The following is a 15,258-nucleotide window of genomic DNA, read 5'->3' as shown; positions in this document are numbered from 1 at the left end:
ACCGAACTCTGGGCCTGGGCGCTGTCCCTCAGTTCTTCAGCTTAACGCTAGCACGCTACCACTTGAATCACAGTGACACTTCGGCTTTTTCTGTGTATGTGGTGCCGAGGAATCGAACTCAGGGCCTCATGTATGCGAGGCAAGCACTCTACCACCAAGCCACCGCAGCTCTGCTTATTATTATTATTTTTTGTCAGTCATGGGGCCTGAACTCTGGGCCTGGGCGCTGTCCCTCAGCTCTTCAGCTCAAGGCTAGCGCTCTACCACTTGAGCCATAGCACCACTTCCAGCTTTTTTCTGATTATGTGGTACTGAGGAATCGAACCCAGGGCCTCATGCATGCAAGGCAAGCACTCTACCACTGAGCCACTTTCCCAGCCCTCAGCTCTGCTTTTAAGACTGGCATGTCATCTGCCTTCCATTCCTTGGCGTGTCTGAGGGCTTCAGAGCTTCAATGAAGAGGATGAAGACGGTGTCATGTGATGGTGTCTGTAATCCCAGCACTCACTACTGGGAGTTCCACGCCTGGGCTGTATACACAGTGCTCATTTCACAGTGCTCACAAGCTCATTGGTTTTCTACTGGGGTGGACCCAGGACCTCATGTGCACTAAGCCCCTGGCGACCTGAGCTGCTCCCCCGTCTCCTGAGGTCTCTGAAGACGAAGCTACTGTCTTTCACCATGACACGCCAGCTGTGGACTAAATTGACACTTCTCACTGCTGGTAGAAACTCAGTGACCCCCAGAGGCAACACATTCACAGGCAAAGGAGAGAACACAGGATGGTTTAATTTGTAGTCAAGTTGTTGTTCTTGATACAGAGCTCAACATGCAAATTACATTCACCTCTTGGTACAGCAATGGTGCCCTGCCACCTCCCTGGGACCATTAATCAAGACAGAAGTATTCCTGGGCATCCTGACCTACACATCTGGCTGCCCCCTCTCTCTGACAGCGATATGTGAATTTTCTCCTGTCCAGAGTAATCAGGAATGAGGTCTTCTGTTCAGCTAGCTGGCCATGCACAGCACAGCACTGTCCACTGGCCAGTGGATTTGCTGTTTTCTGAAGTCCAGATCAAGAACTTGTCTCTGATGACCCCATAGGCCTACGAGAGCCCGGCAGGCCTTGGGGTCAGTCACTTTCACTGGACAGTACCAGAATTACAAGTTTGTGTTCCAGGTCTGTCCTGACCGAGGCTAGCCACGCTGAAGAGTTAATCTTAGCCAGTTTCGACACATTTGTCTAACGTGTCATTTAGTAAGCTTTGAGTGAACAGCACAAGGCCATTTATTTGGCTCTCCCATAGTTTCTAAATTTTCGGTACTGAAAATGTATTACTTTTGTAAAGAAAGTTAAAAATCCTAACAAAATAGAAATTAAAGGTAGAATGCAGGGTGTTTGGATTCCAAGAAAACAGGAGTTTACAGTGGTTAGAAGTCAGGCTGACTGAACATAAGAACTAGTTATAACTGACGATGTTTCTTCCAGAGACTGGGTGGTTTGGGCTACCTTTGGGTGTAGATTTAGTAGCTCTATGAGGATTCCCCTTTCTCTGACTTCATCACTAGTCTCTATCAGGAAAATGTATGCCACTTTTAACTAGCATGTCACCCCGCAATACTCCTCTTTCCTCTAGTTTCCAATACAGGGGGACCCAGCTCAGACAAGAACGAGCCTTGCAGCACACCCGCCAGCCCTGGCACCCCTTTTATTTTCAGAGGCTCCGAAGCTCCAACGAAAGTTACAAGGTTAAGCGCTATTCCAAGTTCCTGGCACAGCCAATCCCTGCTTGGTCCTCAGAAGATGGACGTCTGTAATTCCTTCTTGAACATGCCTTCGAAGTGTAAGTCCTTGGCCATGAGCTCCTCCTCCACATCATCCAGTGCCCACTGGTGGTCTGTCAGCTCCAAAGCCTCCCACTCTGTCTGCAGAGAAGACGAGAGGGTGGGGAGGAAGGGGCTCGTGACTGGACCAGAGTGACCTGTGGTCTCTGCCTGCCCAGCCAGGAGCTAGAAGGAGACTGGGCTGAGAGCTGCTGAACCTCTTGCTCACTGAGCACCATGTCTCTGTGTCACTGTGAAGATGCACAGTGAACACACACACACACACACACAAACACACACAATTTCCTTATGCTGGTAACTTGGGGTTGTTAGATTCTGATGTAATTAATATGCTGAACCAATTTTCATAATTTTCTGAAAATTTTCTTCATATTCTATTATTAGTCTACTTTTACCTGAGTTATTAAAAATATTACTTATTTATTGCTCTCTGGCTCCAGTACTGAGACTTGAATAGGCTATGGAGTTGCCCACCACACAGGCCCTCTGCCCAGTACCCGCTCCCGAACATTCTGGGAAGGGGCTGATAGTCTATGATGGGTGTGGCTTTGTTGTTTCCCTCTCACTTAACATGCTTTCAAGGCTGATCACTGTTCAGGATGACTCAGTACTTCATTCCTTTTTTGTGTGTTTGTTACCTGTGTTGAGGCTTGAACTTAGGGCCTGTGCATTATCGCTGAGCTTCTGTGCTCATGGCTAGTGCCCTACCATTTGAGCCACAGTTGTACTTTCTGTACTTCAGTGGTTTATTGGAGGTAAGTCTTACGGATTTTTCTGCCTGGGCTAGCTTTGAACTTCAATCCTCAGATCTCAGCCGCCTGAGTAGCTACGTGTGAGCCACCAGCACCCAGTCTTCATCCCTTTTTATTTTTATTGTGAAAATACCATACAGAGGAGTTACAATTACATGGGCAAGATAATGAGTACATTTCTAATCAAGCATTGTTAACTCCTCCTTTGTTTTCCTTTCCTATCCCTTCCCATATCCCCCCCATCCCTTTTTATAGTTGAATAATACTCCATTGCACACATTCCATTTACATCTCATATCTGCTGGGTCCCAAAAAGGCTGAAATGTCCCAAATGTTTAATGGGCTGCCTTTGACTAGGTTGTTTTTTTACTTTGATGATGATGATGATGAAGAAGGTGTTGTACAGAGGGGTTAGTTATGTAAGTCAGGTAAGAGTACATTTCTTTTTGGACAGTGTCACGCCTTCCTTTTCAACTGTGCTGTTTTATAGCCTCACTTCCATGGTGGATTAAATTTGGGTATTTGGAAACCAGTATAAGTGACAAGAATCTCTAATTAACTTAATAGACACGCCTGTCTGAAGAACAAGAGATACACATGCTCTATTTTTGCTGAATTTAAATATTTTATGCTCAAACACTAGCGCTCAGCACAGAGCTTTCTGTGTGACACAGGGTCTCACTAGGAGGCTGAGCCTGGTCTCAAATTCCTACACTAACAGGATCCTCCTTTAGCCTCCCAAGAGGCTGGGACTACAGGTGTCTACAGCTATACCAACATTGCACATGGCTTGAGAATGCATTGGTCCAGCTTAGCGTTTTACTTTGTCCTCAGGGAGGACATTCCAAGACTATGTGTGGACTTGAATCTGCAAAGGGGTGCCATGCCCTACGCAGCTATTCCGCTACATCCCTAACATGAAGTTTACCTTGTAAGTCGGGGTTAGAAACTAAACAACAATAATGAAACAGAGTAAGTATAGGAAAGACTATAAGAAAAGTTGCATGAACCTGGCATCTCTCAGCTGCCATGGGCCACACAGGATGGAGTGGTGACTGAGTGCCCGGATGGGGGACGGTGGCTGCAACACTGCGCAGGTTGAAGCCGTGACTGTTTACTTTGGGAGTTTTCCTCAGTGTGTTTGTCTATGATAGGTGAGGAGCCACAGCTAGGGAAACTGAGGAAAGAGAGGACCAGTGTCTTTCTGAGGGCCCGGCAACGCCACCTGCTGCTGGCAGCGCGGGGCGCATACCTTGAACGCCTTGTTGGTGTCTGCGGGCATGGCCATGGCTGCTCCCGTCATCTGCTCCTGCATCATTCGTGACTGGTCAGCGGCTGCATGGAGACAGGCTGAGTGAATCCCAAGCAGTGCTCGGCACTGCCAGCTTGATGGTGTTTCTCAGGATGGGACCCCTGACTGGCTAGCACCCATGAACTGCGATTATGGGAAAGCCACTGTACCTCCCCTGAAAAACAGGGCTGACCGCTGCAGAAAGACAACTAACAGAAGCTTGCAACTTTATTTTACCCTCCACGCAGGGGCTGCCAGTTACTGAGTAATACCGTACGCTAGGACCCTCACGAGGTGCTCTGTGTATCTACCTCGTGTGCTCTGTCAGCCCTGCGAGGGTGGCTGTGAAGGTCTCAACGTGCAACCCAGGGCTTCGGTGGGAGCCTGGGAATTTTTCAGGTTTCCAGAACAACTGAGGAACTTGAAGAATGAAGCAATGTTCTTCTGTGATAACCAATAGCTAACTAACTGCAGGGTTTTTGTGCTCTAATATGGATGATTCCTCTAAGCAAGTATTTGTGATCAGGCCTACTGTTTCTTACCATTATCTTGGCCCAGAATCAGAGAATAAATGCTCCGGAGCCCAAACACATTGAGGAAGTACCAGGATGCAGAACTCACCCTACAAAGCCAAAGGAAAGTACAGGTGGTTACTTCAGAAATCAATGCACAGCACCCTTCTGCTGCCTGGGTTAGGGCTGATGCAGCCAATTCACAACCCAAATAGAGACACAGAATGCTGACTGATATTTCTTGCCAGGTGTCAGGGTCTCGCTCACGCTTATAATAGGAAGCTGAGATTTGAGGATCATGGTTTGAAACCTGCCTTGGTAGGAAGTCTGTGAGACTCTACTGGAGACTCTATTGGAGTTTATCTCCAATAAACTACCAAAAAAGCTAGAAGTGGTAGAGTGTTAACCTTGAGTGAAATAAACAAAAAATAAAGCTCGGGGACAGCACCTAGGTCCTGAGCTTGGGCAAAGGAAGGAAGGAAGGGAAGGAGGGAGGGAGGGAGGGAGGGAGGGAGGGAGGAAGAGAAGGAACTTCTCTGTTAAGAGGTCCCTGTCTAGAATCGGGTTCCCTAGAGGAAGCATGCTTGTGTGTTTCACTCAGCAGAAAAGGGAAGGAGGAGGTTTTCAGGAAGTGCTTGCAGTAGCTGAGGACAGCAGCTGTTGGGAAAGCCTTTGGGTTCTGAACTTCATCTCTTGAGGCCTCCTTTATTTTAGGTCTGTCTGTCCCCTGCCCCCAAGGTGGCAGATTGGACTCTTCCCCTCTCCCTCTTGTGTTCTGACTACTGGGCTAGAACCACGCTGCTGCCAAGATCCGCTGCCACAGGCCAAACCCGTGGGGCCTGTTGGTCATGGAATGAACGAGAACTCTAAAAGTGAGCTGCAACAAACCTTTCCTCACAAACTGGTTGTCTCAGGTACTTGTTACAGTAACAGAAAGATGGCTGACACACACATTCCCATAAGCTCCATGATATTGATAAAAAGGTTTCCCCTAGCCAGGGATTACACCTGTAATCCCAGCACTAGTCCGAGGGACCAAGAGTTTGAGGTCTTCCTGGGTTACATAGCAAGACTTGGTCTCACAAGACCAAAGTTTGGAGTTATAGATCAATGGTAGAGTACTTGCCTAGAATGGGCAAGGCCCTGAGCTCCATTCCTAACACTTGAAAACAAACTCACCTCACACAACTAAGCCAAAAGAAAATACAGAATAAAATAATGAAACAAACCTGAAATACAAAGGATTGTGTGGTAAGGTCATTTTTTTTTTTTTTTTTGCTTATGTGGTGCTGAGGAATCGAACCCAGGGCCTCAGGCATGCAAGGCAAGCGCTCTACCACTGAGCCACCTTCCCAGCCCCTCATTTTTTTTTTTTAAGCCAGCACCTTCACTTACACCCCAGGGAAAAAAACCCAGCATATCCTCTCCTCACTCAAGACCCACGCAAAGACCAAAACCCAGCAGGGCGTTCTGAGTGGATTTCAACTATTAACAACAAACCAAACCAAAGACAACCTTTAAAACACCTATTCCAGGTAGAAAGTCAAACTGGGAGCTTTGATGTTTAGGTTTTGGCTTATATTTTTATTAGATAAGCAAGTTCTTACCAGGACGCGTCTAAGGTGAGCAGTTCAATCCCTTGCTGTAGCATAGGCTTAAAACGGAGGGTCAGTGGAAATGGGACCTTGGCTGCAGAGAGGAGAGAAACGTTCTCAGCACGCAGCTGTGTTATTTTTAGAGGGCTGAAGTGTGAAAGCACTCTCCTGAGGAGGTGGGGACTCTGTGCCATCTGGCTGTTGGAAAATGATTTCCACCAGGAAATCCATGGCAGTTCCTGAAGGAAAAAACAGTCAGAGTGTGGCTCTGCTCCAGTTTCCTTGAATAATACCAACTTCTAGACTGCTGAGCAGGCACTCAAACTGAGCTGTGACCTAAAATTTGGAAAAAAATAATTGCACTGATCCACTAAGCCCTAAGTGGAGTTTGTACAAGTCGAAGTCACTACAGATCTAGGAAGCCAGATTAATGAAAATCAAATCAATTTACAAGCAAAACAGGTTGAAAACTGCCCATCACACCTGGCAAAGGAAGTCAGAAGGAGTTCAAACTCCCTTCCCTAGAATACACCTCGTCACAGAGGCAAACTAGCAAGTCCCTCTTTTGAGTCTTCATTGGGAAAAGGGCATCCAGCCCAGGAACTTAGGATCAATTTGGAAAAGGTGGTGCAAAACTGTAGTCTATTAAATGCTTTTATTCAAGCAATATTAGCAGTTTCCACAAGAAAGCCTAAGACCCAGAACATTACGGGTGTCAGCAGCTGGGGATTTCTCTGGCTGGGGACCTGGGAAGGGAGTGCAGCCAAAGTAAACGTGAGGTGCGCTAGAGCTGGAACTTACTTGTAACAAAGCCAGAGAAAGTCATGTTGATCCAACCTCCGATGAGAATCATGGGAAGGACATTTGTCACGTTCCCCTTCATCATGTCTGTGAGCATGGTGGGATCTAGGACAGAAGCACAAGGCACTTGGGTTTCCTCTGCTGACCACGCCCATGTTGTGGAAATTCTTATAATGTAGATGAAACTCAGAGTTCAAATGACAAAATTTGATGCTGGAGAGGCTCTTTTAGGCCTCTCCGAACATGTTCAGCTGTCTATGGCACATGCTTTCACCTCTAATGAAAGTGATGCAAATATAAAGGGGCTCCATACTGAGTATGTTGTTTCTTAACCTTTAAAAAATAATTTTGTGGGGCTGGAAAGGTGGCTCAGTGGTAGAGCACTTGCCTTGCATGCCTGAGGCCCGGGGTTCGATTCCTCAGCACCACATAAACAAAAAGAAAAAAGCCAGAAGTGGTGCCGTGGCTCAAGTGGTAGAGAGCTAGCCTTGAGCTGAAGAGCTGAGGGACAGCGCCCAGGCCCAGAGTTCAGGCCTCACGACCGGACCCCCCCAAAAAAAAAATTGTGAGGGCTATAGTTGTTAACCGCAGTGGTAAGAGAGCTTGCCTTGTGTACATAAGGTCCTAGCTTGATTCCCCAGCCCGACAAAAGAATAAAATAGGAAGTGGTGCTGTGGCTTAAGTGGTAGAGCACTAGCCTTGAGCAGAAGAGCTCAGGGACAGCACCCAGGCCCTGAGTTCAAGCCCCATGATTAACAACAACAACAAAAGAATAAAATGAATGAAAGTAATTTTGTGACTGTTATTTGCACGCTGGTATAGTAACTATCCCTTAGGATTTTCAATGTCTAGGCGTATTCCAATTTGTGGCTGCAGTGAATACTTTCAGACGGCCCAAACTCGGAGCTCCTCCTGGCTCAGGCAGCAGCAGGACAGCCATCTGCCAGCAGAGGCGCAGGCATGGTGGGAGATGCTGGAAAGCTCCGCAGCCTTCTCAAATCCACCTACACTCAGTGTGCCCAGATTCTAGCAATCTATGGCTTTCCACGTGAGAGGACTTCTCTGGTCCCTTCCATCTCCTACAATTTAACATTTAAACAATCTTTTGTAACAGCGAGAGAAGGGAGGCGGCCTTACCAGTCATAGGAGAAGGTGGTACAACCTTTCTTTTAGTTTTTTTGAAAAATCCATCCTCTGGGTTGTTGAAGTAATACTTTCGTGTCAAGAAAGACTAGAAAACGAAAGAAAGGGTTTTAAGTGTGAAGAACTGTGACACTGCAAATTGTCAACTAGTCCCCAGAGGTCTGCTGAGAGGCCTTGGGAGACACTATTACTGTCAGCACTGCCAGCCACCTTGGCAGCCGACCTGACACTTAAGCTGAGTCACATTTAAAAACAATTTCCTAAGAAGGGTAAGGTCACAGTGAGAGCAAACGCCACCAGGCCATGGCTTTAGCACTAAATTGCTAATTTCCAAAGAATTCTCTTATAAAACATTCAGCTGTGAATGACAGAACTTTTAATAAAGCAGTAATGAGTACCTGTTTGGGAATGTACTTTCCATTTTCCCTGAGGACTCTGCTTCGAATTAGGACTTGACTGAAAAATACAACCAAGACAGACAATGAGATTTTTTTTTTTAAAGTGAAACAGTAGAAGAAAAGGAGAGAATAAAGTGGAGACCTATTTGAACACAAGAAAGGGCCTATTTGGTAACAGCTATGTGTGGAAATTCGCCCTAAATTCAGATATCCTAAAAACCAATGTAATACCCTGAGCCTCACACTCAGATTTTCAAAAGAGTAGTCCTCAGAAGAGACTGTGGATCTGAACAAAGAAAGATTTCTGAGGTAGGCATAGTTGGCATTTTTCATTCTGGCTTGACAAGAAAGAACTTTCTGAGTGTGGAAAGGGGAGCAGCTGACACTGCTCGACAGGTCTGGGGGCAGGGAGGGGAAGGATGAGGATAAAGAAGGAACTTCTTCAGGCACACGTGGAAATGAGGACAGGCCTAGCTGTTATCTGAGGAAGAACAATCAGCCACTCCACCCAGGATTCAGACTAAGTTCTCAGTAAACACTGACTGAATAAATGAATCACGTAGTGATACCAGAGCACAGTGGATCCTTACAGATAATATGGAGCTATACGGGGACTAGGGTTGCTAAGATACAAATACCAAACAATAGAGATCAAAATACTTAAAAGTTTTCTAAAGCTGTTGAAAGGGAGCAAAAATCCCTGAAACTAATGGAATCTTTGAAAAGTGGGGGGAAAAAAGAATATAACTGTGTTAGCATCCTCTGTGTCTGCCCACCAGCCTGCATGTATGCCAGTTGTCCTGATGGTGAGCATGTACTGGCCCTCATGCCATTAACACCTTCTGCACAAAATTCTCCAAGGCCCAATGTCCTCCTGGAGTTCTGTCTCAGGACTAAAACCTGACTTCTTTACCCACAGGCCTACAGAGGGGACCTTACTATATCTGCTCTATTCCAGGAAGCTAGACTAATGCTAGTCAGTGTGTGGCCTGTGTACCAGTGCTGGTCTATGACAGCCAAGCACTTCCTGCCTCAGCCTCCCAAGAGATAGAATTACAGGCATGCAGCACCCCAGCTTGCCAAACTTTAGGGATTTTGTTTTCTTTGTGTATCTGTGTGCTGGGGGTGGGACTCAGGGCTTGGGCACTGTCTCTTAAAAGTTTTTTTGCTCAAGGCTAGAGCTCTATCACTTGAGCCACACCTCCACTTCCAGCTTTTTAGTGGCTAAATTAGAGATAAGTCTCATACTGCCTTTCCTGTCCAGGTTGGCTTTAAACTGCAATCCTGAGATGTCAGCCTCCTGAGTAGCTAGGATTACAGCCACTAGCACCTGGAAAACTTCAATTTTTAAAGTCAGTATTTCTCAAACTGAAGTTCTCTCTCTTTCTCTCTGGGGCGGCTTGAACTCAGGACCTGGGCACTGTCCTTAGCTTCTTTTGCTCAAGGCTAGTGCTCTACTATTTGAATTACAGCTCCACTTCTGGCTTGTTTTTTTGTCGGTCGTGGGGCCTGAACTCTGGGCCTGGGCACTGTCCCTTAGCTCTTCAGCTCAAGGCTAGCACTCTACCACTTGAGCCACAGCGCCACTTCCGGCTTTTTTTCTTTTTGCTTATGTGGTGCTGAGGAATTGAACCCAGGGCCTCATGCATGCAAGGCAAGCGCTCTACCACTGAGCCACCTTCCCAGCCCCTACTTCTGGCTTTTTTGGTAGTTAATTGGAGATAGGTCTCCAGGACTTTGTCTCCAGGACTTTCCTGCCTGGGTTGGCTTCACATCCCAATCCTCAGATTTCTATCTCCTGAGGCTCTATTTTTTATTTTTGACAGCACTGGGGTTTAGGGGACCTCTCATTTGCCAAGCTGGTGTTCTACCACTTCTACTTGAGTCATTCCTCCAGTCCTGCTAGAGTGGTTACTTTGGAGATGGAGTCTAACGGACTTTTCTGCATGGCCTTTGAATCATGATTCTTCAGATCTCAGCCCTCTAAGTAGGTGGGATTATAGGCATGAGCTACCAGTGTCTGGCATGGAATTCCCTATTCTTTTTTTTTTTGGGGTCCGGTCGTGGGGCCTGAACTCTGGGCTTGGGCGCTGTCCCTCAGCTCTTTAGCTCAAGGCTAGCGCTCTACCACTTGAGCCACAGCGCCACTTCCGGCTTTTTTTCTTTTTGCTTATGTGGCGCTGAGGAATCGAACCCAGGGCCTCATGCATGCAAGGCAAGCGCTCTACCACTGAGCCACCTTCCCAGCCCTAGAATTCCCTATTCTTAACAATCTGTGACTCTTTTCTTCTTTTCCAATGCACTATTACATTCTGTAAGTTGGAAAACATGTTTTATATATGTCCTTTCTCCAAATATAATCCCAACACTTAAGGAGCAGAGGCAGAAGGATCATGAGTTCAGCCTAGGCTACTTAGTGAGACCCCGTCTCAAAAAAGAAGACTTCAGGCTTCAATTGACCCATCCCTTCTGGTGATTTTATAGCTAGATGCATGCATCCATCTGCATTCCACCTTATAATATATATATATATAACATATATATATAATATATATATACATGATTTTTATTAAAAGTCATTTTCCTTTTATTTTTTCTGATTATTACAACTACAGTTTACTTTTTTTTTTCTTGGTCAGTCTTCGGTCTTGAACTCTGGGACTGGGTGTTGTTGCTGAGCTCTTCAGCTCAAAGCTAGTGCTCTGGTGGCTAACTGGAGAAAAGAGTCTCATGGACATTCCTGCTGGGGGTAGCTTTGAATCATGAGCCTCAGATATCAGCCTAAGTAACTAGGATTATAGGCATGAGTCACTGGCTCCCGGCCTTATTTTATTATTTTTTTTGAAAACAGTTCCACACAAAGATTGCATCAACTATGAATGTCATTTTGGAGAAAGGAACGGCAGCAGTGGGTCCGAGTATCAGAATTCACATAGTGCAGGATATCATCTATTGTACAGAAATGGCAGTTAGGAACAATGATAGCAGATCAGAGACCAATCTGGGTTCAAGTACATGTTCAAGCACAATTAGAACTGTGGTTACACTGGAAAGGCTGCTTCTGCAGGCTTTTCTTTCTATAACCATTGGAATAAGTCTACTATGACCTATCTCAGTGCTACTGTAAGGATCAAACGAAAATTAACTTGAAGGTACCAAGAAATGCTGAATACCTATGCTCTCTTCAATTTGCATCTTTCTATAAATTCCTTTAGTAGTAAAGTTACTTGTTAAAGTAAGTAAGTATGGTCAGGGCTGAAACATGCTACAGAAAAAATAAACTTGCAACTAAGATGGTGTCCGGTTTAGGAACCAGAGACTTGGCTTAAAGTCTTAAATGTCACCATGGAACTTCTTCTTTTTTGTGTGTGTGTGTGTAGGTCTTGGGGCCTGAACTTTGGGCCTGGGCATTGTCCCTCAGCTCTTCAGTTCAAGGCTAGCACTTTACCACTTGAGCCACAGCACCTCTTCTGGCTTTTTCTGCTTATGTGGTGCTGAGGAATTGAACCCAGGGCCTTATGCATGCAAGGGTCTAAACTGAGCCACCTTTCCAGCGTGCCCCCCCCATGTGTTTTTTTTTTTTTTGTCGGTCGTAGGGCTTGAACTCTGGGCCTGGGCGCTGTCCCTCAGCTCTTCAGCTCAAGGCGAGCGCTCTACCACTTGAGCCACAGCGCCACTTCCGGTTTTCTAGTGGTTTATTGGAGATAGGAGTCTCATGGTCTCTCCTGCCCGGGCTGGCTTTGAACTGAGATCCTCAGATCTCAGCCTCCTGAGTAGCTAGGATTACAGGTGTGAGCCACCAGCACCCGGCTCCCATGTGTTTTTAATTTAAAAGAATCTTTACATTTCCAGCAAATGGAAATCCAGTATTATATTCCACAAAATGAGAGAAATTATTATTATTTTGGTATTGGTCCTCAGGACCTGGGTCCTGTCCCACTTAAGTCGCAGCTCTACTTCTGATTTTTTTTTTTTTTTGTCGGTTGTGGGGCCTGAACTCTGGGCCTGGGCTCTGTCCCCCAGCTCTTCAGCTGTAGATTATTAGCGCTCTACCACTTGAGCCTCAGCCCCACTTCCGGCTTTTTCTGCTTATATGGTGCTGAAGAATTGAACCCAGGGCCTCATGCATGCAAAGCAAGCACTCTACCACTGAGCCACCTTCCCAGCCCCTACTTCTGAATTTTTTGGGGCAGTTATTTGGAGATAAGAGTCTAATGGGGTGGGAATGTGGCTTAGTAATAGAGTGCATGAAGCCCTGGGTTCAATTCCTCAGTACTATAAACAGAAGACACCAGAAGTGGTGCTGTGGGTCAAGTGGCAGATTGCTAGCCTTGAGCAAAAGAAGCTCAGGGACAGTGCCCAGGCCCTGAGTTCAAGCCCCAGCATTGGCAAAACAAAACAAAACAAAACAAGTCTTATGGACTTTAATGGCTGGACTGGCTTTGAACTGTGATCCTCAGATCCCAGTTTCCTCAGTAGCTAGGATTATGGGCAAGAGCCACCAGCCATCAGTGAAAGAAATTCTTTCTAATAAGTACAATAAAATTAAGCAATAAATTTTTACTAGACATGATTACATGTGTTAACTTCTGAACCTGGGGCTTACTCTCTTTATTAAAGTAAGAGCCTGGGGGGGGGGAGTAGGATTGTGAGTTTGAGGACAGCATGGGCTGCCTATAGAGACTTTGTCATACACACACACACACACACACACACACACACACTCACACAGAGGGAGGGAGAGAGAGCAAGTGGGAGGGGGGAGAAAGAGACTGATAGCGACTAAGAGGTGTTAACAATATAGTATTTCTTGAGATTGCATGAAAATAATTAGAACTGATTAAAAGTTGTTAGTTAATGTTAGTTAAACAGGATATATGTTTATGTACAACCGAAAGTGATCTCAAAATCTGTCTCTGTAAATAACTTCCACAGGAAGCATGTGAGGAAGAAGTTGCCTCGACTTTAGGAGGGGAAATGATCGTGCGAACCCATCACATTTCTCTAACGGCAGTTTTACAGTTTGCAAAGTGGTGCTTTGTTTCCTAGCGTCCCAGCTGACCATTACAGAATTTTGTTTCACAGAACGCAGACGATCACATCCACTTGACCGGTGTCACCACGACTAAAGGCAGTAACGCACCTAGAACTCGGTAGAAACTCTTCCTAACGAAGGGCAGGAATAGGACAGACTGTAGATAATCGTACGGAAGGTTAGCGAGTTGACTACCAATATTCACGATTATTATTAGCCCCGTACTGAGAGATTTAAAGACATCATCTAATTGATCCCCAAAGCCTGTTCTCCAAGGCAGGTACTGCCGTCATCCTCATTTTACCGACGACGGACGTGAAATACACTGCGAGGACCGAGGCCAAACTACCAGTAGGGGCGCGACGCGAACTCCGGCAAACCGGCACTTTGCTGCCCAAGGTCACAGGGGGAGCGAGGTCGGCAGGCCGGGGACGGGACTCACCTGTCGGACACCTGTTCCTGGGTGAGCTTCTTGTCGCTCTGCAGCAGGATGGACACGTAGTGGCGGATCATGCCCACGAAGAACGTGATGATAACGATGGGGAGGACCACCCAGAGGCGGATGTTGGAGTCGAGCAACAGTTCTGGCCCCGCCATCTTCACTGAAAGCCGGCTGCCAAACCGGGGTAAGTCCCGTTCCTCTAAGATTCCGCTTCCGGGCCTTCTCTCGCCCCAATGCTGGGTGGGCCCGGGACTCGACGGCAGTCACGACCCGCGGCGCACTGCTTCCAGCTGGGCCGCCGGGCCGCCGACTTCCGTCGCTGAGTCTTGACGTCACGTCGGAGCGCGTTCAACGACGTCACGTTGAGTCAGCGCGGGAAAATCGAAAGCGCGGGGCTGAGTCGGCGTCGCGGCAGTTGAGTGCGGTCGCTGTCTATCTCTCGAACTTTCGAGTCGCCGGGCCGGCCCCAGCCTTGTCTCCTGGGGCCTCGCGCCTCGAACCTCGGTTTGCTCATCCGTCTCCTGTCGGGATAATCCCCACAGGTACCGCCCGGCGTCACTGAATGACGAGGTGAAATGAGAAGGGCTTTTATCTCCTAACTCTGCTGGAGGACCCTGCCCTCAGGACGGCCTCAGGACGGCGTCCGCCCCGCCCGCCAGCTGTCTCCGGAGGACGTGGTGCCGTGCGTGTGGCGTGGGCGCCGTCCCGCGCGCTTCGGCTCCAGGCCAGCGCCCTACCGCCGGAGCCGCAGCGCCACTGCCGGTTTTCTGGTGGTTCATTGGAGATAAGAGTCTCACAGACTCCTGCCCGGGCTGGCTTTGAACCGCGATCCTCAGACCTCAGCCTCCTGAGTAGCTAGGATGACAAGTGTGAGCCACCGGCGCCCGTCTAGAGAATAACTTTTGTTGTCTGATTTTACTTTAGGAAATAATTTAACTCAAAATGGTTTTCAAAAGAAGACTGTCAAGATCAAGTGGTAACGATACCCTGACAAAAGAGGAGTCCAGTAAGTTCCCTAGCCATTCATTACTCTCTGTGTGTGTGGTCTCACATACTCGAGGTAGTTGAAGAGATGAAAAGTTTGTTTTGCAGGTGCTTGCAGTTATAGGGATTTAATGGATAGAGGGCAAGAGATTTGAGACTCGAGTTTTGCCTCACGTTCCATGAATGACTTTGGAACATCCTCTGAGCCTGTCTTTCACACTAATAAGAAAAGTTAGTATTATAGACTTCATCTGTATATTATCTGGGGGCTGGGACACAGTGAAATGACAGTCCCTCCCCTTTAATAAGCTTTTGGTCCCCTTTTATCCTTTTAAAAAAGATTATGAATACTATGATAGTGATAGTTAAAGAGAAGGGTATCAAAGTAAATACACCAGAGGCAAAGAAATGGTGCAAAGATAAGAATCTAATGGACTTTACTGCCCAGGGTGGATTTG

The 15,258-nt window shown here is 46.8% G+C and overlaps 2 protein-coding genes across 2 annotated transcripts in view; one reads left to right on the top strand and one right to left on the bottom strand.

Annotated features, from left to right (window-relative positions):
* Window positions 1-766: 766 nt before the first annotated feature.
* Window positions 767-14,119, bottom strand: Emc3 (ER membrane protein complex subunit 3). Its single transcript, XM_013010549.1, has 8 exons — window positions 13,817-14,119; window positions 8,340-8,397; window positions 7,936-8,029; window positions 6,799-6,903; window positions 6,010-6,091; window positions 4,433-4,512; window positions 3,852-3,934; window positions 767-1,928 (listed from the first exon to the last, which is right to left on the bottom strand). Exons 1-8 carry the CDS (start codon window positions 13,969-13,971, stop codon window positions 1,800-1,802), a joined length of 786 nt encoding a protein of 261 aa, XP_012866003.1. The 5' UTR covers window positions 13,972-14,119; the 3' UTR covers window positions 767-1,799.
* A 614-nt stretch (window positions 14,120-14,733) lies between these two features.
* Window positions 14,734-15,258, top strand: part of Fancd2 (Fanconi anemia, complementation group D2) — a 75,315-nt gene continuing 74,790 nt past the window's right edge. Inside the window, exon 1 of the mRNA XM_013010343.1 lies at window positions 14,734-14,822. Within this exon, the coding sequence (XP_012865797.1) occupies window positions 14,759-14,822 (64 nt within the window). The 5' untranslated portion in view covers window positions 14,734-14,758. The remainder of the gene's footprint in view (window positions 14,823-15,258) is intronic.

This window comes from Dipodomys ordii, unplaced genomic scaffold, assembly GCF_000151885.1.
Source record: "Dipodomys ordii isolate 6190 unplaced genomic scaffold, Dord_2.0 Scaffold12, whole genome shotgun sequence".
NCBI lineage: Eukaryota > Metazoa > Chordata > Mammalia > Rodentia > Heteromyidae > Dipodomys > Dipodomys ordii.
Note: the sequence above shows the minus strand (reverse complement) of the source record. Positions and strands in the feature narration are given on the sequence as shown.